The sequence below is a fragment of the Nicotiana attenuata genome, unplaced genomic scaffold (genome assembly GCF_001879085.1).
Source record: "Nicotiana attenuata strain UT unplaced genomic scaffold, NIATTr2, whole genome shotgun sequence".
NCBI lineage: Eukaryota > Viridiplantae > Streptophyta > Magnoliopsida > Solanales > Solanaceae > Nicotiana > Nicotiana attenuata.
Window position 1 is genome coordinate 537,643 of NW_017670525.1, and position 27,626 is coordinate 565,268.

Below are 27,626 nucleotides of genomic sequence, written 5' to 3' on the forward strand. Positions count from 1 at the left end.
AGTCAGTTTCCAAGGTCTTCCATATATCATGGGTAGAGATACAAGAGGACACTTTGTAGATAATGTTTGTGGGCAAGCTTTTATAAAGCAAGTCCTTCGCTTTAGCATTTTTTTTACTAGCTAATGATCTTCATCATCTTATTCCTCTTCTCTCTTGTTTCACTTGTTACCTTCACCATCCATTTTGACTGGGAGAATTGGTCCATGACTGCCAATTACCCATAAGTCAAAGTCACTGGTCTGAAGGAACGTTTCCATGCGTAGCTTCCAATCATCATAGTGATGTCCATCAAATAAAGGAGGTCTTCTAATGTGAATTCCAAACTGTATTGGAGGCTCTGTCTCCAATGCCTGATGTTTATCAATTACAACATATAGACTTATAGCCTCATCCTCCTTTTCTTCCTCTTTATCACTTCCACTGTCCTCATATGCTGCCAAGAAGGCCTGCTTCATTGCTTCAATGAGTCCTTTACCTAGGTTTTTTCCTTTGTTGGAACCTTTTTCTCTCATCTTATCCAGTTTCTCCTTTTTAGATCGTTCTTTCCTCCACTAAATTTCCCACATTGGGCAGTCCTTGACCATGTGATCTAGCTTGCTACACTTGTAGCATCCATCATAATTAGCTTTGTCAATCTGCTTAGGCTTACCACTAGTCTCTCTCTTAGATGCATTTTCGGAGTTCTTCATGAACCTCTTGAACTTAGCAAACATTGCCAGGTCAAGATTTTAGGCATTTACAAGGATCATCACTGTCAGATTCCTCTTCCTCAGATGCTTTAAGGACCAAGGTCTTATCCCTCTGTGGTTCTTCCTTGCGTAATTCTATCTTTCTCATTTAATGAGTCTTTAAGTTTTCAACCAACTTATCAAGTGAGATTTTGTCCAGCTCCTTGGCTTTCTGGATTGCTGTGACTTTTGATTCCCATGAAGCTGGAAGGATCCTTAGAACTTTACTGACCAGCTTTTCTGAGATAAACACCTTTCCAAGTGATTTCAGTTCATTAGTTATTATGGTAAACCTAGTCATCATCTCCTGGATAGGCTCAGACTCTTTCATAGAGAAGAGCTCATAGTTTCTCATGAGTAGTTCTATCCTTGATCTCTTCACTTGGTTTGTTCCTTCATGAGTAGTTTGGAGTGCATCCCATATCTCCTTTGCATTAGAACATGTAGAAATTCTGTTGTACTAATCAGGACCAAGTCCACAGATAAGGATTTTCTTAGCCTTTGCATTTTTCTCCATCATTCCAAAATCTGTTGCCACAAATTCAAAGGGGTCCTTAAGAACTGTTTCATTTTGTGCATTTTGTTTAGTAGGAGTCAATGGACCTTGGTTCACTATGGTCCATAGTTCATAGTCTTCAGCTGTTAGGAAGTCTTCCATTCTTGCTTTCCACCAACCGTAATTATTTCTATTGAATAGGGGTAGTCTGGTAGTTGATTGTCCTTCATTAATTCTGGGTGGAGCACTCATCTTGCTTCCAAGATATCTCTAGGTGTTAGTCGTGTGCGTGAGAAAACCTACTTTGATACCAATTGTTAGTCGAGTGCCTGTATGAATTTACTAAAGAACTTGGTTCTTTACCGTGTTCCTTAAACGTGAAGTGAAATAAGCAGTAACGTAAACACAACAATTTTTATGTGGAAAATCACCCGGCTCAAAAGGTGCAAAAATCACAACCTACTGCGTAGGATTTTGAATTTTAATTCCACTAGAACAATGAGCCAAAATGTATCAATTACAAGACTGTAATTCAATACTCTCTAGTACTCCTACTACGACTATTTGATTAACAAGTTACTCTAACTTGTAAAGCAAACACTCACTCCAACTTACTAATTGTTTGTGACACTTTGATTACAACTCAGTTTCCTAAAACACTTTCACTAGATTGACTCATGAAGAACACAATCATGGTACTCGACTAGAGTGTACAAAATGTAGTTCTTCAGTTGATGTGTAAAAGGATAATCTCAGAAGTGCAAAATAGATAGAATTTAAAATGCCTGGACTTCAGATCTTCTAGGAGTCCTATGCATAGTCAGCTTCTCGTTTGATATGACTCCTACTATTCCAAGGACTCCACAAGTTGTGGGACTCTTGTCTCTTACTAATTTATCTGTATCTTCTTGTGCAACAACCCTTATCACATGTAGCATCCTTCTTCCACAAAACTTGGACTTTGGTAACTTTGAGATAAAGTTATTGTCTTGCACAGACGTTCAATCATCAGCCTGAGGAGCCGGTCCTTTACCCTGAGGAGTTGGTTTTTAGAACAATTAAGCAGCTACGTTGAATACCTGGTTCTTCGAACATTGAATCTAAACAAACTTTGTTAATCATCAAAATCTCAATACTCAAACAACTATAGAATGAATTCCCATGAAGTCAAGTCTCTAAGGTTTACAGGCTACCAAGAGAAAAATGATAACAAATTTCGGTTATTTGAACTCATCAACTTGAAAAAAAACTAGATAAAGTCGTGGAGCAAGTTAAACGAGATGTGCTAATTTTTGATTTGCATTCTAATTGAAGTATTAAGATCTTAATATTTTGTACAATCCCTTTCAAAAGGATGAGTTTTATCACGACTCAACTCCCATCGGAGCCGCAACGACGCCTGACACTAATTGTCAGGCAAGCCAACAGTCATATAATAACTAAGTATTTGAACAAACGTGGTTTATTAGACTTAACATCGAAAATATCAAAATTATCCAATAAAAACAATAGCAATACTGCTACAACCATCACCAAAATTTGGTGTCAACGAGTACATGAGCACTACTGAGTATCAAAATACAACCAAATCCTTAGTAAAAATGTATGGATAATTGAATAGTAATAAGAAAAATAAAGGAAAGAGAGCCAAGGTCTGTGGATGTCATAGCAGATACCTCGAAGTCTCCAAATACTAGTATCAACACGACTCTAGCAATCACCACGTCCAGATAAACCTGGATCTGCACATGAAGTGCAGAGTGTAGTATGCGTACAACCGACCCGATGTACTCAACAAGTAATAGAACTAACCTTGGGCTGAAAGCAATTACGAGCTCACAAGAAGACAGTCAGAAACCAATATTAATGACAACACAAATATAATGATGACAGTAATAATTAGTAACCCAAAGGAATTGTCATAATCAGCTCATTCACATTGCAGGAATTCTTACATGCTTTCAAATATCACAATTTAAGCCCAACACTGATAAAAATATCTTATTTACCGGCTAGCATGAGGAATAGTACATCTTTATGCCTACATGTCAAGTATGCATGCCAAATGAATGATTTTACGGTGGTATACCCAGGTGTTCTCGCTCTCAACATACTCAAGTTGTCTGTCTCAAATTCTCACTTCACCACACACACTCAACCACTCAGCACGGTACGGGTGCATGGCATTAATGTTTCTCACCAAAGCTCGTGTATATATCACTGTGCCTGCGCTCATTGCTGGTATGTCAGACTCCAGATGGGCGGATCCTGCCTAAGCTCTAATCAAAAGCCAACATGGCTTGTAGCCCGATCCAAATAATATAATAAATAAGCCAATATGGCCTGCTGCGGCATGCATCCCGATCCAAATAAAACTCTCAACACGGCTCTAAGGCCTACCTCAGTCATCAACCCCCCAAATCTCAAGGGCTCACAATCTCATATCACTCAGCCCAACAACACCACATATGGAAAAACAATGATAACATGCAATGTAATGATGATGAACAAAGACTGAGATATGATACGCAAATGAAGAATCTTGACGGAGTGTATAACTATAGTTAAGTAAGAAAACCCAAAGCAACATAAATAGCCTCATCAAGTCTCAATCAAATAACCACATAGCCAAGATATGATATTTAACATGAATCATTGCTCAGTTAATCTAATAAATAGGAAAGATACGGATAAAACAAGACCTGATAGCAACACAATCCAAAAGTCAGCCCGGATCATGATTATCCTGGTGCACGCCCACACGCCCCTCACCTAGTATGTGCGTCACCCCACCACATCACAAATAACAAGGTTCCTAGGTATAATTACCCTCAATTCACAGTTTATAAATGTTGCTTACCTCAAAACGCGCAAGTCAATACTCCAAAAAGCCCTTCCCATGCAAATCGGCCTCCAAACGACGCGAATCTAGCCACAAAAAACTTAATATCAGCAAATAACGCCATAGAAAAAAACTTCAAACAATGAAACTTCGTTATTTATCAACATCAAAATGTCAACCCTAAAAGTCAACCCCGAGTCCGAGCCCGCACCCCAGAACCCGGTCAAACTCACAAATTCCAAACAGTCATTCAATTACAAGTTCAACTATATCAATTTCATCCAATTCCGACCTCGATTCAACGTTCAAGTCCTTATTTTTCACTTTAGGAAGTTTTTACTAAAATTTTCCATTTCTTCACTTTAATTCACCAATTAAATGCTAAAAATAAAGATGGAATCATGAAATAATAATAAATCTGAGTAAAAACACTTACGCCGATCCAAAATCATCCAAAACGGAGCTCTTTAACTCAAAATATGATATAATAACTCTAACCCTCGAAATGGAGTTTTAAACAATCTGCCCAGGCATTACCCTTCGTGGTCGCATACATCTTCTCGCATTCGCGAAGAACAAACTTCCATCTCATCCAAAAGACTCTATGCGAATGCGAGGCAAGGGTCGCGAACGCGAATCACAACTCACCCTAACACTGCACGAATGCGGGCACAACTTCGCGATGACGTACAGCCATCCGCCCCATCCAACCTCCCTACTACGTGAATGCGTCGCAATCGCGAAAGACACAACACCCGAAAGCATCATGAATGCTGCCAACCTTCAACAATACACTACGCGAACCCGACGTCTTCTTCGCGATCGGGAAGAAGGAAACCAGAACTGAGAACTAGCAGTTCCTAAACATCGAGAAATGGCTCGAAACACATCTGAAACACACCCGAGGCCTCCGGGATCCCGTCCAATCACATCAACCAATCTCAAAATATAACACAAACCTGCTCGAGGACTCAAATCACATAAAACAATATCAAAACCACGAATCGCACCCCAATTCAAGCCTAATGAACTAATGATCTTTCAACTTCTAAAATTCATGCCGAACCTATCAAATCAACTGTTAATGACCTCAAATTTTGCATGCAAGTCCCAAATGACACAACAGACCTTTTTCCAACTCTTAGAACTGAAATCAAAACCGATATCAATAAAGTCAATTCTCGGTCAAACCTCTCAACCTTCCAAACTTTCAACTTTCCAACTTTCGCCAAAAAGCCTCAAACTAACCTATGGACCTCCAAATCAATATTCGGTCAGACGCCTAAGTCCAAAATCACCATACAAAACTATTGGAATCATAAAAACTCCATTCCATAGTCGTCTACACAAAAGTCAAACTCCGGTCGTGTCTTTCAACTTAAGCTTTCAGCTTTGGGACTAAGTAACCCATTTCATCCCGAAACTTTCCCGAAACCAATCCAACCATCCCGACAAGTCACATAATCACATATGAACATAGAAGAGGCAATAAATAAGGGGACAAGGCTACAATACATAAAGCGACCTACCGGGTCGTTACAATTTTAGAAGATATTTTTATGCAGAATGAAAAAATGCATGAAGGAGAAGAAAAAGAAGAAAATGAAAAACTCTGTTTGCACCATAAAAGAATTGATCACCTTTCTTTTTACATCCTACATCACCTAATTATGGTAGAATACACAAGCGCTGATACATAAAAGGAAGAACAAAGAAAAGTGACGCGTGATTTGAATGAAGCCAATATGTGTCTTTCACCAGTTTTAATTATTTTAAATTCATGGCGTTTAACATATTTGGACCAAAATATCAGATTTTGATGAAACGATTTCGTTTTTGCCAATACAATTACATTTGTCCAAAGGACTATCCTTCTTACTTCTAGTTTGTTTTGAGGAAATAAAGTGATATTCACGAAGGCAAAGTCAATTCCAAAGTGATATATAGAGAAGAGAGAGGCAAAAAATTCAACTTTCTTTACTCTGTTCATTCTTTAATCATCTATTCTTTGTGATTTATGAAATTTAATATCAAAATTATGATAGATGGTCATGATCTTATAGCACACTGTGATATCTAATATGATTCATCAATCATGTGTATCTTTATTTGGTTCGATGATTACATGTTTCTCCTTTGAATCTCTTTTCTTCATTTTTGCATCATTTTTTTTTGTTGTATTCGACAATTATAAATAACATAAAAATTAAAGAGATAAATAATTCTTAGGTTCTATTCTAATAAACATGGTATAAATACTACTCTCATGTTTAAAGTGAAAATCAATAAATAACACGACGTGCAAATAAAGCGTGCACTTATCGAATAAAGGCATAGTGAAAGAGAAGATAAACATAGTTGCATATCTATCTATCTTAGCTTGTTGTCTTTAGACATCATGACATAAATACTGAACGTTTAGAAGTCATTCAAAAAGACAAATGAGTTTGTATTTGAATCCTAACTCTTAAATTTTTTTTTTTTAATTATAAATCAGAGGTCTAGAAGGATTTTGCGTGCCGTTTATAAGATAGGATGATGAAGCAAATCTAACTTTTATTATTATTGTATGAAAGATTTTGACCTAGAGTTAACCGATCCTTCTTGTTTATCAAGGTATATTTTAAATTTTGCAACTCCGTATTTACATTATGAAAAGCCCTCAGATTTAGATGGAAAGAGAGTCGAACATGTGTATACCAATTTAGGATCTCTTAAAGGTCATTAGATCTAAATGTTGCATCTTTGCCACCCTTGATTTATTAATTAAAATTGGTAGAAAAGCTTGTTCCTAATTAAGTTTCCAATCTGAAGCATGTTTAGAAAGACTAATGGCTGAAACTTTGTCATTCGATTTTTTCTCTAGTCATGGTTGTTTTAAGGATTTAAAAAGAAGAAGATGTTTTTAGGAATTTCAATCATCTTGTCTCAGTCTAATAAGATCGATCATTTATAAAAAAATTTAAACTTCATTTCATCATTTTCTTAATAATATTATCTTACAAAATCGTAAACTACGATAGACAACTTAGCATACACTAATAATAAAAAAATAAAATACTCGAACCAATACTCCAAATTTGTTGGAATTTTGATTATCGATTCGCACAAAATTTCATTGTCCTACCTTTCCCTCTCTTTCGATACTATCCCCATCACATTTACCAATTTCCCCTCTTTTCCGACACCCATATATATAAAAGTAAAACCCCATGTAGATAAAACTTCATATTCAGCTCCAAAATCCATTCTTTGCTCTGAACCTTGACAATTGGAATTATGCACATAAGCACGAACCCAAAATCTCAGAAATCGGAATACAAAGATGATCCTTGGTTATTCACAGAAGCTAGAACATAAGAACTATACCCAGATGCGATTAATCAATATCTTGGAAAATATATAAATGATTATTGACTTATTTTAGTTCTTCTGGTAAAGAATTGGAGTATAAAGGTTTTTTTTGAATGGTAGTATGACAGCCTATTGTCCATGCAAGTTTGATATGGGTCGGAAAGTTGCTGGTGGGCCAATCCATTTTCAAGATTGTCAGCTAAGATATGTAAAAATTTCAGGGTTTGGTATTGGGTTTTCATATGGGTATAGGCGTGGTAGGTTGAGATGGGTTCAAAGGAGAAGACAGAAGAAGCTTGTTGTCAGTGCTGAGCTCTCTAATGCTTTCTCCTCTAACGTTGGATTCGATTCTCAGGTTGCTTTTTTATTTATTTTTTTATTTACCTACTAATGTCATTCTCTCAGTTAAAGCTTTGATTGAATATTTGCCCTCTTATCTTGTTAATTTGTTGGTTGAAAGGGATGTTATCTGAAGCTTATGTTTGGTCTTGCTTGAAATGTACTACTGATGCCAAAATTTGGGTCTTTCTTTATATGGAAGGACCTAGCTCAGAAATTATGGGTTCAACTGAACCTAATAGCTTTGACTCAAACCCAGTCCATGTGTTAAAACGTCTACTAAATAAATACAAATAATAGATTTTGAGCCTAGTAAGTCAAATGGGTTGTGATAAAATTTCGAACTCGCACCCATAAAGTGCAAATTTTGGCTCCGCCTCTATGCACTAATGATGACTTTGTAGGCCAGTGAGTCTTCAGATAGAGCAGACTTGAGATCGTGTTTCTGAGCATTTGATTCATGTAAGATATGCCAAGGTTGAACCTTGATATGTCCTGGTATAGGAAGTAAAAGCCAGATAGATGAATTCTAACCAGAAGTCCAAGCGATTAGATCCCATTCTAGCTATTTTGTTTTCGCCCCAATGTGGTGGCATAGAGTATCTGATAGCCTGTTTCACAGTTTTGGTGTCTCTTGTATAGACTGATACGAAAAACCGAGTGGTTCTTTCTTGAAACTCGAATCGAGAAAACAACTTAGTTGATTAATTTATATTTTAAGCAAACAAACGTTCGCACACAATTCTTTCAACTATGTTATGTTCTCATTACCTTTTTTTGTTGTTTCTAATTAGTTCTTAATTTGAAAGTTTTGCATTTTGTTTTCTTATGGTTTGTTTACTTGATCCGGGATGGTTTCTAGTCAAAATTTATGTTTTTATTTTCTGATATAAGTAACTCAATTACCAAAAAATGGGACTACCCCGTATACTAGAGGTATTATGAAGTTTTAGATAAATAGTTTCCAACTATTAATCTCTGCTTGAAAGTTGTTGGTTTGAACTTTTTGTTATTAGCTGACAGCTTTCTTGAAATTTTGAACTCTCCAGCCGCGTGATATACTGAAGTTACCCTGGATTGGCCCTCTACCTGGTGATATTGCTGAGATAGAGGCTTATTGTAGAATCCTTCGAGCTGCCGAACAACTTCACAACACATTAATGGAGACACTATGCAATCCAGTGACTGGAGAATGTAGTATCTCATATGATATACCCTCAGAAGATAAACATTTACTGGAGGATAGAATAGTTTCTGTTCTTGGATGTATGGTATGTCTTCTAAACAAAGGGAGGGAGGATGTCCTATCTGGGAGATCCTTTATCATCAACTCATTCAGTGATTTTGATGTGCATGTAATGGATGATAAGCTTCCGCCACTAGCTTTTTTCAGAGGTGAAATGAAGAGGTATTGTGAGAGCTTGCATGTTGCTCTTGAAAACTTTATAACACCTGATGATCCTATGGGCATTAATGTATGGAGAAAGCTGCAAAGACTGAAGAATGTATGTTACGATTCTGGATTTCCCCGTGGAGATGACCATCCCTACCATACATTGTCCGCTAATTGGAATCCTGTTTATTTTTCATCAGAAGAAGAGACACAATCTGCAAGTTCTGAGGTTGCTTTTTGGACAGGTGGACAGGTAACTGAAGAAGGTCTTAGATGGCTGTTGGAGAGAGGATTCAAAACTATTATAGATCTCAGAGCTGAGACTATAAAGGACAACTTCTATGAAAAAGTGCTAGACGAAGCCGTTTCCTCTGGAGATATTGAAGTACTGAAACTCCCTGTTGAAGTTGGCACAACACCTTCAGTGCAGCAGGTTGAGAAGTTTGCAGCACTGGTCTCTGACGTATACAAAAGACCCATATTTCTCCACAGTAAGGAAGGAGTTTGGAGGACATCAGCTATGGTCTCTAGATGGAGACAATACATGACTCGCTGCACATCACACTTTGTGCCGAATGCTAATAAGGATGTGACCTCCAGAGTGAACTCATTTTGTGGTAGTAGAGGAACACAGGAGGCAGGCATGCCAGTTAACTCAGAAGAAAATAAAACTTCTACTTGTGAAGGTGTGTCTGCATCTGATCAAAAAAATGGGACACTACCTACAAGATCAAACAGCATAAACTCTGCTGGGAAACTTTTCAAACAAATTCCTGAAGCTATGGAAAACAAAGACCTAAGTAAGAATGAAGCTGATGATACTGTTGAATTCACTTGGAAAGGCACATTGCTTACTGCTGATGGTGCGGTAGTATCCTATAATAAAACAAACCCTCTTAAGTCGCAACTGCCTCCCCCTAAATTTTTCTCCCGAACTGAGATGTCTACATATTTCAGGAGTAGAAAGGTTTCACCAGAGACATATTTCACTCATGAAAAGAAAAGATTGGAGGGGCTCCATGCTTCGAGGTATTACTACAAGAGAGTACCTAAAGGGAATGAAATCATAGACAGTTACACTGAGGACAGAGCTGTGGATTCTAGAAATCCAAATGGGCCATCTAGTAATATGCGCTTATCAACGAAACCTTTGAATTCCTCTGCGAATATGGAAAAGTATGGGGGTCATAATGGCTGTGCAGTGCCAATTTTGAACAGATTCAATAATGGTGAAGTCCATACCTCTGTTAAAAGCAGTGGTCTTATTGATGCAAGTAACGAGTTGGATGCTAATGCTGTGTCCTCAGCCACTGCCATTGAGAGGAGGAACATTGAGGCCCCCAGGCCTTCAGTTGATGATAACATGGAGCTAATTGAAGGAAATATGTGCGCTTCTGCAACTGGTGTGGTAAGATTGCAGTCCAGAAGGAAGGCAGAGATGTTCTTGGTTCGCACAGACGGGTTTTTGTGCAACAGAGAAAAGGTAACAGAAACTTCCTTGGCCTTCACTCATCCTAACACCCAGCAGCAGATGCTTTTATGGAAATCCACGCCAAAGACCGTACTACTTTTAAAGAAGCTGGGACAAGAACTCATGGAAGAAGCCAAAGAGGTGCTTACACAGTTATCACTTATCGATCTTGGACTCTGATATATGACTACTCTGTTAATGCTGGACTCTCCCTGTTGTTTTTCATGAGGATGCATACAGTTACCAATACTTTTAATAGGGCTGTTAATTTACTATAGCAAGGCTCACATTTGTGTTTTTTTACAATTGAAAGGAAGACCCGCGAAGGACCTTCCTTGAGAGCAAGAGATTTATTTTGGCTCATTTGTAATTTCTGTGCTACACGATAATCATCTTATCTGCTCTGTGAAATCAATGTACATACTTTGAAACTCCAGATTGAGTGATCAAGTAGGCCTGCTTGCCCCCGTTTTTTCTTTATCAACAAAAAGAAAAAAAGAATATGCTCGACATATGTTCCTGCATCATACTAGCCCGACCTCTCAGCATATTCAAACAAATTACAAAAGCTGCACTTCGTTTGTGAATGGATATTTAGTTACTGGCAATCATCTGTAATATGAATTCCATCTACTTTCTGTCCAATTTTGTATCCACCAACCAACTTGAGAAAGGAATATATGACCATTAGTTTTCTCTACTCATTTTGGATCTTCTTTGCCATTGACTTCCATCCCTCTTACATCATGAATTTCAGTGTCATGCAAGTCTCTACCTAATTTTGCTGAAGTGAATCTTGGTTAGCTTAGGCCTTGAGATTTTTTCCCATTTGTTTCATTTTGAGAACCTTTAGTTTCAGCTTGTTGTTCATAGCTCTATGATCCATTTATGGAACTTACCTTTGAAGGTTCCATATTTAAGAAAATATGTAGTTCTGGAAAATTCGCTATTTTCTTTTGCAACATGCTTATGCAGTCGAAAACTATGTCCTTTTCGTTCTTTAGATAAGTATCTCTAGCAAATAGTTTACTATCTCATAGTTTTAACTCTTTTGCTTTTTTCTTTCTTTCTAATTCTTCTTTGAAGGTTGCTTCTTTCTTGTATTACCAAGAGAAAATGAATGTTCTTGTTGAACCTGAGGTGCATGATATATTTGCACGAACTCCAGGCTTTGGATTTGTTCAGACCTTTTATAGTCAAGATACCAGGTGAAATGACCCACAAACTTTACACTCAGATAGCATTCTTCATATATTTGTTTGTTTGTCTCGGTTCACTTCTTTTACTTCACTAAGATATGCTGACCTTGCCTGTTGTACCTAATGCAGTGATCTTCATGAAAGTGTTGATTTTGTTGCCTGCCTAGGCGGAGATGGAGTTATACTCCATGCTTCTAAATTATTTCGAGGTGCTATCCCGCCCGTTGTGTCATTTAATTTAGGATCCCTTGGATTTCTCACTTCCCATACAGTATGCTTCTTGACTGAAAACATTATGATTTAGTTCTTAATTCACTTAGGAAGTCTCTCCTCTTACTTTTTCTTATTAATCCGTAAAGTTCGAAGATTATAAGAAGGATCTAAGACAAGTCATTCATGGGAATAGCACTCTGGATGGTGTTTATATAACTCTGAGAATGCGTCTTCGATGTGAGATATTCAGAAATGGAAAGGCAATGCCTGGAAAGGTGTTCGATGTCCTAAATGAAGTTGTAGTTGAGCGTGGTTCTAATCCATATCTCTCCAAAATTGAGTGTTATGAACATGATCGCCTCATTACCAAGGTGCACTTTTTGTAAACCTAACTGCCAACTACCCCGCTGCCCCTGCAGAAGAACAAAAAATTATCCCATTTTTCATATTTCAGGCTTCGTAGATCTTCCTAGCCAACTTTTTTATTTCAACAAGCGTCCACTTGATTACGGAGCAATAGGACATGGCGATACCTGTGACACCATTTTATGTTATTTGGCAGGTGCAAGCTGATGGGATCATAGTAGCCACACCAACTGGAAGTACTGCTTATTCTACGGCTGCTGGAGGTTCCATGGTACCTATTATCCCTAAGAGATATGAACCTTTTTAACTTACATGAGTTAATTGAACATGTGTCCTGAAATACCACAGGCAATGAATTGTATCCAAAGCAAATACTCCCTCCGTTTCAATTTATGTGACATAGTTTGACTCGGCACATAGATACTAAAAAAAAAAAAAGAGAAAAAGAAAAAGAAGACTTTTAAAATAGTGGTCTTAAAAGCTTAAAGGGTAAAAGCTTTGTGGGGCCATAACATTTGTGTCGCTATAAAAGGTTCTCATTAAGGCTAAACTGGGTAAATTGAAAAGTTTAAAGTTAAATTATTTCCAAATATAGAAACGTGCCATTCTTTTTGAAACGGACTAATAAGGAAAGTGTGTCACATAAATTGAAACCGAGGTAGTAATAAGTTAAAGCTGAATTACAGAACTAGTGCAAGATGGTGAGGTTTATAGCTTTAACAGTTTGTTGTGGCATTGGTGAAAAGCTAAAAAAAGAGCCACAGAGAAGTGGCTGACTACCCCCTCCCCTCTCATTAAGAAACAGGAGAAGAAGAGACAGGAAAAGAAAGTAGACTGCATTGTGCACTTAATAGTAAAGATATAGATGTTTCCTGACATATTTTACGAGTTATTGGTAGAAGCTAGTTGATTCCTCCTGTCATATCGTTATTATTGATGTGGAAATGGAGTGATGCAACAGACACTTGAATTGAATAGATGGAAAGGATACTTTCGAAGATATTGGGGAAAACTGCTAAGCTAGTCAAATTTGGACTCCTGATTGAAAACCTACTATCGGGGTTTTTCTTTAAAGGTTGAAAGCCTAATATTTAGAATTAAACAAAACTGATAGCAAGACTTCTTTGCATGGTTCTGTATTCAGTGGTGATTATGTTTATGATCCTTAGCTGTGTTACATAATCTGATGCTGATCAATTGATTTATTTTTTCCACTTCCTATTTGTTATTTACTGAAAGTAATAAATGCATAATCTTGTTTCCATTTCCTATTTATTGTATGACTGTGAATAGTGGAGATCGTAAAATTGCTTCATAAAATGTCACTCTAAGTGTAGATGTGTGCAACAAAGCAATAACTTGCAGCAGTCAATCAGGTTATCAGCAAGTATGAACCAATTTTTTGCATCAAAAGCAAATTGACGGAACTCCATATTAAACAAATTAGTTTCAGTGTACTGCGAAGTAGTTTTAGCTAGTTGTGTGAAGATTTCTTTCTGATTTCTTTTGTTCTACTTAGTTGCAATCTTGAAGTTACATCTTGCAATAAGATGGTTTTGTTATTTGATCTTTATACACAGTTGTTGATCTATATTTTTAACTTTTGAAAGTTGTGTTGTTTGTTATTGTTCATTTAATTGATGCTGAAACTTTAGCTGTGCTCCTTCTGGTCGATAATTGTTGATTGATTCGCCTTTACCAAGTGGATGTTAGAATAGTATATCACAAGTAAATTTATGTCATGCAGGTGCACCCAAATGTTCCTTGCATGCTCTTCACACCAATCTGCCCACACTCGCTCTCATTCAGACCTGTCATTCTTCCAGACTCTGCAAAGCTGGAGCTAAAGGTGACTTTCTCCATGAATATTTAAATAGTAATGGTATACATTTACTTTTAACTACTAGTGCTAGTACCTTGGTACAGTGTGTTAATGCTCTTGGGCGCTGCTTTAGTAAATTTTGAAAGATCATCTTAGACAATGGAATAAGTTATTGTCCGGAAGGGTAGCACCCAAGGGTGTGGCCTAGTGGTCAGTTAATATACTGTCTGGAAGAGTAGCACCCAAAGGTGTGGCCTAGTGGTCAATGACGTAGGTTGAGAACCATGAGGTCTCAGGTTCAAATCCTAGCAGATGTAAAACACTAGGTGATTTCTTCTCATGTGTTTAAGTGTCGTTCATGGACAAAGTTGCCCGATACCTGTGGCTGGTGGGAGGTAGCAGGTACGCTGTGAAACTAGTCAAGGTGCACGCAAGCTCGGCTGGACACCTCAATTCTCAAGAAAAAGTTAGTGTCTGGAAGGGTAGTTAATTGATTTACTTTCAATTAACAAAACTAGCGAAAGCGTTCTTCAATCCCGCGAGATTGCAAGAAGCGTTATAAAGGAAGAACAATGAAATAAAAAGTAAATCACGTTTTTTAAGCAAGAACTTAGAAAAACTAACCACCAATGTTTATTTTCAGCATATTAAGCCCTTTAAATAGGCCTTACAATGAAATAAAATTGATAAGGTTAAGGAAAACTAATCCTAATTAAACTAGAATAAAAATAAGGCAAAGCAAACCTATCCTAACTAAAATAAGAAAAAGAATTCTAGTTGGAATGGACTACCAACTAACAATCCTAGTTTGACTAGAACTATAAATATATGTAATCCTACTATTGTAATCTTCAAGGAAAAGAAATCTTAATGTTGAATGGATTCTTGGACTTCTTCAATTTCTTGAAATTCTTGGGCCTCATTGGATTAAGGCTAATTAGTGTAAGCATTTTAAATTCGTGGCCTAATTCTCCAAATTCATTGGAACCTTCATGAGCCCAATAAGCCTCCATTGTTGTAGAAAATATGGCCTCCATATGTTCATCATTCTCCCCTAGTTGAAAAGGACTCGCCCTCGAGTCATCGGAATAGTAGGTGATACTTCAGAAAGTCATTGGGAAGCTCCAAGCGATAAGCATTATCACCAATCTTTTGCAGTACCTTAAAAGGTCCATCAGCTCGCGTTTGTAATTTAGAAAACTTGCGGTTTGGAAATCTCTCCTTACTCAAATGAACCCAAACCAAGTCGCCTTCCTTGAACACCACATGTTTCCTACGTGTATCATCCTTTTCTTTATATCTAGTGTTTTGCTTCTCGATATGTGACCGAACTTTCTCATGTAGTTTCTTGAGTTGCTTCACTCGATCAACAACATCTCCACTAAAAGAATGAGTGGCTAGAAGAGGAGAAAGATCAAGTGGTCCAAGAGGATTCTTACCATAGACAACTTCGAATGGACTCTTTCCCATAGTGCAGTTGGTTGACTTGTTGAAGGCAAACTCATCAGTAGGAAGTAACGATTCCCACTCTTTGAGATTCTTCTTTATTAACCCACGAAGCAAAGCACCTAAACTTCGATTGACAACTTCGGTTTGCCCATGATGAGAAGTGCTAGGTGTTAGCTTAGTATCAAGTTTAGCCCATAAAGTCCTCCAAAAGTGACCTAGGAACCTTGAATCCCTATCTGAAACAATAGTTCTTGGAATTCCATGCAATTTCACAATATGATAAAAAATAAAGATCAGCAATATTTGTTGCATCCGAAGTCTTATCGCAAGGAATAAAGTGAGCCATCTTTGAAAATCGATCGACAACCACCAAGATGGAATCCTTACCTCTTTGAGTCCTTAGAAGGCCCAACACAAAGTCCATGCTAATGTCTTCCCAAGGTTGAGTAGGAATTGGCAGAGGAGTGTAAAGACCCGAATTGCTTTTGTGCATTTTTGCCTTTATATAAGTTTCACATCTTGCAACCAGCTTATTGACATCCCGAACCATCTTAGGCCAATAGAAGTTTTCATGAACTAGGCGTAGAGTGTTTGTTTGCCCAAAGTAGCCAGCTAACCCTCCCTCATGGGATTCACGGATTGTAAATTCACGCAAACTTCCTTGTGGAACACAAAGCTGCTAACCATGATAAAGTTAGCCATCCTTAAGCACAAACATGCGCTGAGGACCCTCCCAGCATTGACCCCAAATAGCTCCAAAGTCTGGATCTGTTGCATATAATTCCTTTATGTGTTCAAAACCCGCAATAGTGTTTTGCATGACAGAAACAAAACAACGCTTGCGACTTAATGCATTAGCTGCTTGATTGACTTTCCAGCCTTGTGTTTAATAACGAAGTGAAAGGCTTGCAAAAATTCTACCCACTTGGCGTGCCTAATGTTGAGTTTATGTTGGCTATTCACATACTTCAAGGCCTCATGATCAGAATAAAGCACAAATTCTCGAGGTAAAAGATAATGACTCCAATGAGAAAGAGCTCTGACAATGGTGTAGAACTCTTTGTCATAAGTAGAATACTTGAACTTTGCATCATTTAGCTTCTCACTAAAATAAGCAATGGGTCTACCTTCTTGAGCAAGAACAACTCCCATCCCAACTACGGAAGCATCACATTCAACTTCAACGATTACATCAAAGTTGGGCAAAGCAAGCACATGTGCTTGAGTCATCTTTGTCTTAATTAATTCAAAACTCTTTTGGGCAGCATCCGTCCATTTAAATGAGTTTCCCTTCAAACACTCGGTAATAGGAGCAACAAGAGAGCTAAAATTCTTTATAAAACGCCGATAAAAAGAAACCATACCATGAAAGCTGTGAATCTCTATTAAGCTTTTTGGAATAGGCCAGCTAGCAATAGCTTCAATCTTTTCCGAGTCGACATGAATTTCCTCAATAGAGACAATATAACTTAGAAAAGAGGCTTGCTCAGCAAAGAACTTGCACTTCTTCAAGTTGGCATAAAGGGTTTGCTCTCTTAAAACTTCAAAAAATCTTTCTCAAGTGCTTCAAATGTTGTTGATCATCCTTGCTCTAAATAAGTACATCATCAAAAAAAACGACAAATTTTCCTATATATGGCTGAAAGATTTGGGTCATGAGTCTCATATATGTGCTAGGAGCGTTAGAGAGCCCAAATGACATAACAAGCCATTCGTACAATCCCTTGCCTGTCTTGAATGGAGTCTCAGTCTTCCATTCATCACCCTCCTTCATTCGAATTTGGTGATAGCTACTTTTCAAATCAGTTTTAGAAAATATCTTGGCATCATGTAATTGGTCAAAAAGATCATCAAACCTAGGAAAAGGAAATCTATACTTGATGGTGATCTTGTTAATAGCACGACTATCAACACACAGGCGCCAAAATCTATCTTTCTTAGGAACGAGCAAGGTAGGTACAACACAAGGACTTAAACTTTCCTTATTACTCCACTCCTTTATAGGTAATCCTTCCTCTTGTTCATGCATATTTTTATGGACTTTAGGATTAACGCATTATGCTGACTTGTTTGGAATGATAGAGTCAACAATCAAGTCAATATCGTGTTGAGCTTCTATGAAAGGAGGAAGGTCAATGACACACATTGTTGGATACTCCAATGGATTATCATAAAACTTTGGCGGTAAATTCTCTTCTTGTAGATCCAATGCATGTTCCTCGTCTCTTTGGTAAATCCTCATCTTGTGGATCCAATATCATTAATGTTGGATGTTAATGAACATGTTGGGAGATATAGAGACGAGAGAGGGAGAGGTGAGCCAGATGAAGGTGAAAAAATGAGGAAGATGAAAGTGAAACGAGAATTAGCTATGATGGCTATGATACAAAATCTAGTTGAAGAAGAAATCTAGGGTATTTGGTTGAGAGAGGGGAGATGTTATTCAAAATTCTTCCATTGACAAGCTATAGCGAATAAGAAGAGAAACTTATAGAGGCAATAGAAGTTAAGGAATAATAATGTACAAGGAGAAGTAGTGCATGAGGCGATTGTGGATTTATACATACAATTATACAGGGAAGGGAGTGCTTTAAGGGACGTTTGGTATCATGGATAAAGAAAATAATCCCATGATAAAATGTGGGATTAGTTAGTCTTGGTTTTTTTTAAAAATCTTCATCAAAAAGAAAACGAAAATGAAAGAGAAAAAAGGAGGACAATACATGGCATAGTCCATGTTCTCTTTGTTGTTATCGTCTTGAGTCTATGACACCCCTTTATTTACTACCTTTCTTTCTTTATGATAACAACAATACCACCTCAATTCCAAACAAGTTGGGGTCCGCTATATGAATCCTCACTGACCATGTTCTCCATTTAAATTCATCTCAGGCCAAAATTGTACAAAATAAAAATAAAAATGAGAAGTACTAGAAGTTCTCGATATTTCCTACTAGCATAAGAATCTGTAATCAGACTAGAAAACTCCTAGAAAACATAGGCCTAAAGCAAATGTAATAACGTGATATGCACCGAATGGTAAGTGAAGGTGTTAAAAGGAGACGAGATAGCCTAAAACACATGAAAGAAGTTGTCTCAAAAGACTTACAATCTCTTGGAATCAATGCAACTTACTTCCATGTGAATTTAGGTCTATCTCGTCTCTTTTTAACACCTTCACTCTCCATGGTTTAACATCCACAGTGTACATACCAGTGCATGTGGAGGTCAACACAAGACATGACCAAACCATGCAAAGCGACATTCTCTGATTTTATCCTCATGCTACTTGTTTCATCCGGCGAATGTAGTTATTTTTAATCTTGTCTAAACTTATATGAATGCACATCCATCTTAGGTTTCGGATCTTTGAGACACTCATCTTGTGGATGTGTTGGACTTCAGCAGCCCAATATTCACATAAATATTACATTGCTGGTCTAATAACTGTTCAATAGAACTTACTTTCACTTTGATATGTATCCTCCTATACATAACACCTCAGTAGCACAAAATGTTCGTCGACAACAGGATTGGAACCTGCACAGGAGAATCCCAACAGATTTCAAGTCTTCTCCTTAACTGCTCGAACATATAGGCAGCTTTTTTATAAGTTCTTATCTTTCCTCATAAAACAACGATTTTTTCTATTTGTAGAATGTGAGTCCTTTTATTCTGCTACTTCTGATTTTGGACTTCTCTTCTACTCTTGATGAAGTTACTAAAACAATTAAATTTGAAGTTGTGCCTGATTTTGATAGGTCATCTTAGAATATGTTCTAGTCAGTATTCTTAAAAGCAGACTTGATTCCTCAATGAATTTAGGTTTCTTAGGATGCTTTAAGTTTTTCCCTAAAAGAGTAATGTTGGTGCAAAAGCCTTTATTTCAACTATCGTGTTTCATGATTGGCACTTGATGAGTGCACGTATCCAATTTCTTGATGTTACACCATTATTGTTTGACTATTAACACCTTGATGAATGCATATCCATTTCTTGATGTCAAATCATGAAATCTCTCATGATTTCATGGCATGTGTCTAGCATGCAGCCAAGGGACAACTGCGTCTTTCTAAACTTTTTGCTCTTTTGTGGATTCATTTCATACCATTCAGTTAGAAGGTTAAGTTATTTGCTTATAAACAGATTCCAGAGGATGCACGCAACAATGCCTGGGTCTCCTTTGATGGGAAGAGACGGCAACAACTGTCTAGAGGAGATTCTATTCGGATATGTATGAGTCAGCATCCACTTCCTACAGTCAATAAATGTGACCAAACAGGTGATTGGTTTGGTAGCTTGATCCGTTGCCTGAATTGGAATGAAAGACTAGACCAGAAAGCACTCTGAAGAAACTTGGAACTATCCTGTCCCACATTTATGTAGATTCTTGTACAGTCATATAAGATCAGCAGACTTACAGAAGATCCACTTTACACTGTATAAAATTCGTTTCCCATGGCTCTCATAGGTGCAATTAGTGTTCCCCACTTTTCATCCTCTTAGCAATGTTGCATTTCAACATGGGCATTTTCTATATCGCTACTCTACAATAGTCGGCTATAAAATTGCAATCTTTACTCATCTGCCTGAGATAGAGAGTTCTGTTCGTGGAATCTCTCGGCTATCATACTTCTTGATACCTCTTTTATAGGTATCAAGTCTCTCCAGCCGCCGCCCACTCCAGAAGTTATGTTCTGGTAAGAGCAAACATTAAGAGTGTGTTGAACTGTTCCATCTTGTTTGATGAAAGTGTGGCAGCCTCCTGTTATTAAACCCTGATCACTTATTTTGTATTTGAGCAGAGTCAGCAGGCAATGCCTTTACTGCAGCATGAAATAATTCATTGAAAATAATATTTTTTTTTCAAGATTGAGAATTATTTGTTACTTCATACTTTTTTGTTGAAGCTTCTCTATTAAATAAGATAGTTGTTAACCCTTTCAAAAGGGTGAACTCCTTCCATGATTAGGACCATTCTGTGGTTTCTCTGTGCATAAATATATACTAATATGATAAGTCTATGAACATAACCTCATGAATTAGTAGATGTATATACATAAGGTCAATATAGTATGATTTTGTCTCAGAAGAAAAATATTATTAAGGACCTCATATTTTGGAGGCGGATCTAGAATTTAAAGTGTATGTGTTTAGAATTTTAGCTCTTTTAAGTTATTGGGTTCTAGATTAATAATTTGTACATATTAAATGAATTTCTTAAGATAAATACAGGGTTTAGACCACAACTACCGGTTAGGTCGATCCCCTAGTCCAAACTCTACCTCCCGCCCCTTATAATACATGTTTGGTTATAAATACATAACGAACATATAATGTCCTTGATGATACTACATTCTTGGACAAATTATAGTTTGTGCAACCATTTTGTGGTTGAATTTGACCTCCATATAGCTCTAGTTAAATGGCATCACGATCAAGCTAAGGGTGGACTTTTGGTTTCTAAGTCAACTAATTGGTCACAAGTCTGACTTTTAACTGTACGTTTCCTATTGGAGCTGACCTCCACACCAATGTAACGATTGACTTCTGATTTGCTAGTTAACTAGTTGATTCTCTTCACAATGTATCTGACTTTCCAAGTGATTAAATAGCTATTGGTTTATCTGAATTTCTGGTCCACCAAACAGATATTGACTTCCAATTCATTATATATATATATATATATATATATATATATACTGATTCTTCTCTATGCCACAATTATAGCTCCTTTTGATGATCGGTAAGTTTCACAAAAAAAAAAGGTAAGGTTAATAATTAGACCAACGTAGGGTTTTCTTTGTTGGGGTTGAGTTGTATTTATGTTGATCATGACTCATGAAGGTGCTGAAGGTGCCATTTCAACTACCTCCAACTGCTCCACACCTGATGATGTTACGAATATGCAAACATATACTTGCACAGATCAAATGAAAATTTTTGGGGGCTTTTCCAAACGCATAAAAAGTGCTTAGATTAGTAAAATTGTATCTTCTTTCTCGCTTGCCTTTTCCTCATTCGTTTTCAGGGCTATACAACAACAACATACTCAGTGTAGTCGCACAAGTGGAGTGTGGGGAAGGTAGAGTGTATGCAGGCCTTATCCCTGCCTTTAAAATGAAAAATGAAAAATTTAATCCTCGGGGCCAACGATGATATCGTTGTACTAGGGCAATCTCAACTAAACTTGGATATCGTCAATATGCCTTAACCTAATATCATACAATATATTTCAATTGGTTTCTGAGGCTATTATTGTACACGGTAGAAATCGGGGCTACTCGATTTCGTGGACTCGAGGGTTACTTCAAGAGCGGGATCGAAATAGACCATGAGCGAGCCCGATGGGAGGCTTCGAAGATCGAAGTACTCGATGAACACCGAGGCTAAGTATGACCGACCTCGAGATAATACCGTTATGGTCCCGTAACATAAAGAGCAAGATTCTCGCCACGTCCCCAAGATCGTGGCGTAAATTCAGGAATAGATTTGTACTAGTTAGTACGAATCCGTACTAGGCGGTTAGACAGTTGTCCCAATAAGATTCCTTACTGAAAATAGAAATATACCTTATTTAGGATTTCCCTACTATATAAAGGGGACCCCAGTCATTTGCAAAGATCATTAATCATTGGCAGAAGAATACATTCTCTTACTTTCTCGTTCATTGTTCATCAGAATTTTTCTTTAACTTTATTGTTCTTACTTTACAGTTCTTGACCTACCTCGAGGTCGAGACTGGCTTGCACACTGGTTTGATTTTACTTGTTTCCTTCATTTATACGTTAGTTTTCTTGGTTATTAATTAGTATTGAACTAAATAACATATCTTTAAAACCATAAATCAAATTTAATTGTTACTCGTATTTTCGAGGTAAACAGTTTGGCACCCACTGTGGGGCTAAAGATAATAGTGATTATTTCAGTACTGATTCTGATAACACACGTTATTTTCACACTTGTTCTTGCCAAGAATTTTTGTTCTCAGGTCAAAACATGTCAAACTCACAAAACGCACCCATACACGGCGATGACGGTCTTGGATTTCACGGTGAAAACAACAATGTTTAATCGCTCCGGGAGCGGTGTACCACCGATAAACCCTGAGGATGTGCAAAATATGGAGCCAGTTGATGTTAGCTCTCACATTGCTCTGAATGCGGATTTGGGCGCAGACCCCGGAGGAAGTGTAAGCAGGGAATCCCGATCTGGCGGCCAAAGAACATAGGGTATAGGAGATGGGGGAGTCACCCTCCAAGTAATATTCGAGATGGTTCAAGCTCAATAGGTTGCTATCGCTGAGCTTCAAAGTCAGCACAAAACTCCAAGCATAGTCGAACCAGAAAACACTCGACGAGCTGAGCTGGTGCCAGAAAGATCAAACGGTAATGGCTCGGGGACTGACCCCACGATTATGAGGATGTTCGAGGAACTCACCAAGAGGATCGAGTATGGGGAGAAAAATATTGAGGATAATGACAAAAAAGTGGAGACTTATAACTCCCGTGTCGATCAAATACGGGGAGCTCCCCCGATCTTGAAGGGATTAGATGCCAAGAAATTCGTACAAAAGCCATTCCCTCCGAGTGCGGCTCCGAAGCCCATCCCAAAGAAGTTCCGTATGCCCGATATATCTAAATACAACGGAACCTCTAACCCAAATGAGCACGTTACTTCTTACATGTGCGCCATAAAGGGAAACGACTTGGAAGATGACGAAATCGAGTCTGTACTATTGAAGAAGTTCGGGGAGACTCTATCGAAGGGTGCCTTAATATGGTATCATAACTTACCCCCTAATTCTATTGATTCATTTGCTATGCTTGCAGATTCTTTTGTAAAGGCACAAGCCGAAGCCATTATAATTGCAACAAGGAAGTCGGACCTTTTCAAGGTAAGGTAGAAAAATAACTAGATGCTCAGAAAATTTTGTATCTCAGTTCCAAGCGGAGAGAATGGATTTGCCTCCGGTCACCGATGACTGGGATGTTCAAGATTTCACTCAAGGTCTCAATACTTGGAGTTCCATAGCTTCACAACAGTTGAAGCAAAGTCTAATCGAGTACCCGGCTATCACTTGGGCCGACGTACACAATCGGTATCAGTCGAAGATTAGGGTCGAGGATGATCAAGTGAGGACTCCTTTGGGGTCCGTTTATCCTAGCAGGACCATGGATAGGATCAAAAGGGATATCGATCAAGAGCCGAGGTCGAATAGAGATCGATATCAACCATACAACGGAGACCATAGAGGCAGCGATTCCGGGCAAAGCTTCGCACGAAATGAGAGGAGAAATGATGGAGGTCAAAATTTATGGGGGCTTGATGCCGAGGAAGATCATGTTAAATAATCCAAAATCCGAATAAAGGTACGACCCCATCCCAATCTTTTCCATTTTTTCGACTAACATTTGCAAGCTATCGACAAGGATCGGCACGAAGCTTTGGATCTTAGAGCGCGCATTGCACTCTTTTTCCCTCAGACAGGTTTTTTGTCCTAAATGGGTTTTTCCAGCGAGGTTTTTAACGAGGCAACTATTGTTCATGTTAACTAAAAGCAATTCAACAGTATCCGAGGTTCTCTACAATAAGCCTCGAGTACTGGAGAGCATTACCCTTGAATGTCTACTTTGTGGCAAGGAAATCACTTCGTGACAGTGGGTCTCGATAGGAAAATATTGTAAGGGTCAAACAGTCAGATGAACCGTGACCGTATAGGTTACTCGAGCCCTAAAAATCAAACATGCGCGCATGTATAATCATCTAATGAGAGAAGTATTTTTCCTTGCCAATATCTCATGCTTTTAGAAAATTTCCCATTTTATACTCTTAATCTATTGTGCAAACAGGTTTAAGGGCCGACCGAGATGGAAGTTCGAACAACTAACCCCGCGCTTGAGGAATGCCATCCGAAAAACGAACGAAATCAAACTACTAAAATTTCGAGACCACAAGACCTTAAAGGCGACCCTCGATTTTATAGGCCACGGCCACCCCACTCGGGGACTGACACTTCGGGCAAGCTCGAAGTGAAACGGAAAATAAGCCCAAAGGGCGAGTTCCGAACCAAAGAGGCTAGGGCCAAATTAACGCGGATCGGAGACGTCTGAAATTCGTAACAAATACAAAAGCCCAAGGGCTATCGTAACCCGAGTTCGAGCAAACACTCACTCGGGGACTATCTATAAAGCCTAAGGGCTAACTTTACTTCGAGTTTGTGCAAGTCCTCACTCGATCATAAAAGCCCAAGGGCTATCTTAACCCGAGTTCGAGCAAATGCTCACTCGGGGACTATCTATAAAGCCTAAGGGCTAACTTTACTTCGAGTTCGAGCAAATCCTCACTCGACTATAAAGCCTAAGGGTTAACTTTACTTCGAGTTCGAGCAAGTTTTCACTCGATCATAAAAGCCCAAGGGCTATCTTAACCCGAGTTCGAGCAAATCCTCACTCATGGACTATCTATAAAGCCTAAGGGCTAACTTTACTTCGAGTTCGATCAAGTCCTCACTCGATCATAAAATCCCAAGGGCTATCTTAACCTGAGTTCGAGCAAATCCTCACTCGGGGACTATATATAAAGCCTAAGGGCTAACTTTACTTCGAGTTCGAGCAAATCCTCACTCGATTATAAAGCCTAAGGGCTAACTTTACTTTGAGTTCGAGCAAGTCCTCACTCGATCATAAAAGCCCAAGGGCTATCTTAACCCGAGTTCGAGCAAATCCTCACTCGGGGACTATCTATAAAGCCTAAGGGCTAACTTTTCTTCGAGTTCGAGCAAATCCCCACTCGACTATAAAGCCTAAAGGCTATTTTTATTTCAAGTTCGAGCAAGTACTCACTCGATTACTAAGCCCAAGGGCTATCCGAGTTCGAGAAAATTCTCACTCTTGGGACTATCTTTCGAGCCCAAGGGCCATCTCATCTCAAGTTCAAGCATGTCCTCACTTGGCCATGAGGCCTAAGGGCTAATTTCATTTCAAGTTCGAGCATGCACTCACTCAACCATCAAGCCCAAGGGCTACCTTACCTCATCGATTGTTTGGCCTAAGAGCTATTCAAACTCAAGTTCAAATGGTGATTCAGGGTCCATTGATCAAAAACGGTCGGGGGCAGTACTTATTTTCAGTCATTACCATCTCAAAACTTTGGACATTCAAAGGGAATTTTATGCTAAGACGCTTTGACCCGCACAAAAGGGTAACAGATTTAGAAGCCATGGAAGGAAAAAAGCTTTGTATAAACCTATTTACAAGGGCTATAGGTCACGATCAAGAGTTCCTCGCAAGGGCCGATCAGCCTCAAAAGCAAAAAATTACGAAGAACACGAAACCTAAGCAGCGCGATCCTTATCGGCAGAAGCGTCTTCACCCTCAGAATCTTCTCCACCGCCGGACTCGCTAGAGTTCTCGGAGTCTTCCTCGGGAAAGGCCAGCTTCCAAGCTTTTGTTTCCTCAGTCTCTTACGTCACGATGATGATGTCGTAACAAATCGGGGTAAAGATCAAGGACTCAATTCGTTTCTTGTAGTTATACTCCAAAAAATGAGGGGACTATCTATATACGGTAGAAATCGGGCCTACCCGATTTCGTGGACTCGAGGGTTACTTCAAGAGCGAGATCGAAATAGACCATGAGCGAGCCCGATGGGAGTGTTCAAAGATCGAAGTACTCGATGAATACCGAGGTCAAGTATGACCGATCTCGAGATAATACCGTTATGGTCCCGTAACAAAAAGAGCAAGATTCTCGCCACGTCCCCAAGATCATGGCGTAAATTCAGGAATAGATTTGTACGAGTTTGTACAAATCCGTACTAGGCGGTTAGACAGCTGTTCCAATAAGATTCCTTACTGAAAATAGAAATATACCTTATTTAGGGTTCCCCTACTATATAAAGGGGACCCCAATCATTTGTAAAGATCATCAATCATTGGCAAAAGAATACATTCTCTTACTTTCTCGTTCATTGTTCATCAGAATTGTCCTTCAACTTTATTGTTCTTACTTTACTGTTCTTGACCTACCTCGAGGCCACTTTAGCTCGAGGTCGAGACTGGCTTGCACACTGGTTTGATTTTACTTGTTTCCTTCATTTATATGTTAGTTTTCTTGGTTATTAATTAGTATTGAACTAAATCACATATCTTTAAAACCATAAATCAAATTTAATTGTTACTCGTATTTTCGAGGTAAACAATTATCTATATATGGACAAATTAATGGTCTCATGGCCATCAACTTGATCTTAATATAATTCATGTTTTTTTTTTGGCAGAGTATCAACCTTATTATTTTCTCATTTCTATTATTATAAAATGATATATATAGAGTCGAGAACCATATCATTTATGCTCTAAATAAGCATAAAACTTCTCTAGAGTTATCTCTCATCAGACGGTCGGTACACAAAAGATTCATAAATCTCATTCCTTATTTCCTCTTATTGTTTGCAGGTATAGTTAGTCACATGTCAATATCATAGTAGGTATACTTGCCCTTCTATAATGAGTCCGTGAATCATATATGACATGGCATTATGATCATATCTTTATATGTTTGTTCACACCAAAAATCGGACATGAACTAAGAACAATATCGACATCTTCTTCAACTGCTTAATTTGGACAATGGTAAAATTTGATCATGCCCAACTCTAGTCCTAAAAAGGATAAGAGGTCGCTGCAAATATAATCCGATTTACAAGTCCGGAGTCGAATCCCACAGAGAACTAAGGCTTAGCTATAGTTGTTCAATATCGATAAGAAATAGAAGTCCAAACAATTTTCTAATTATAAAGATTATAATATTTATTTTTATCTACTTAACTAACAAATCTAGAAAACCGTAAAACTATCAATTAACAAGGATAATGATTGGAGTCAAGATTAAGGAGGTCTAGAGTTATGATTTTCACAATTGTCGGAATCCTTCCCGCTACGTTTTCTATA

General features: G+C 38.2%; 1 protein-coding gene across 2 annotated transcripts; it reads left to right on the forward strand.

The window, feature by feature from the left end:
• The first annotated feature begins 7,105 nt into the window (after nt 1-7,105).
• Nucleotides 7,106-20,195, forward strand: LOC109240561 (NAD kinase 2, chloroplastic-like). 2 transcript variants are annotated; one of them, XM_019407214.1, is made up of 8 exons: nt 7,107-7,776; nt 8,810-10,765; nt 11,711-11,832; nt 11,953-12,094; nt 12,183-12,407; nt 12,599-12,673; nt 14,150-14,251; nt 19,820-20,195. In XM_019407214.1, the coding sequence occupies exons 1-8, from the start codon at nt 7,543-7,545 to the stop codon at nt 20,021-20,023; spliced, it is 3,060 nt and encodes a 1,019-aa protein (XP_019262759.1). In that variant the 5' UTR covers nt 7,107-7,542; the 3' UTR covers nt 20,024-20,195. The 2 variants fall into 2 exon arrangements, with proteins under 2 accessions (XP_019262760.1, XP_019262759.1); XM_019407215.1 differs by lacking the exon at nt 12,183-12,407 and having other exon boundaries at nt 7,106-7,776.
• The last annotated feature ends 7,431 nt before the right edge of the window (nt 20,196-27,626 follow it).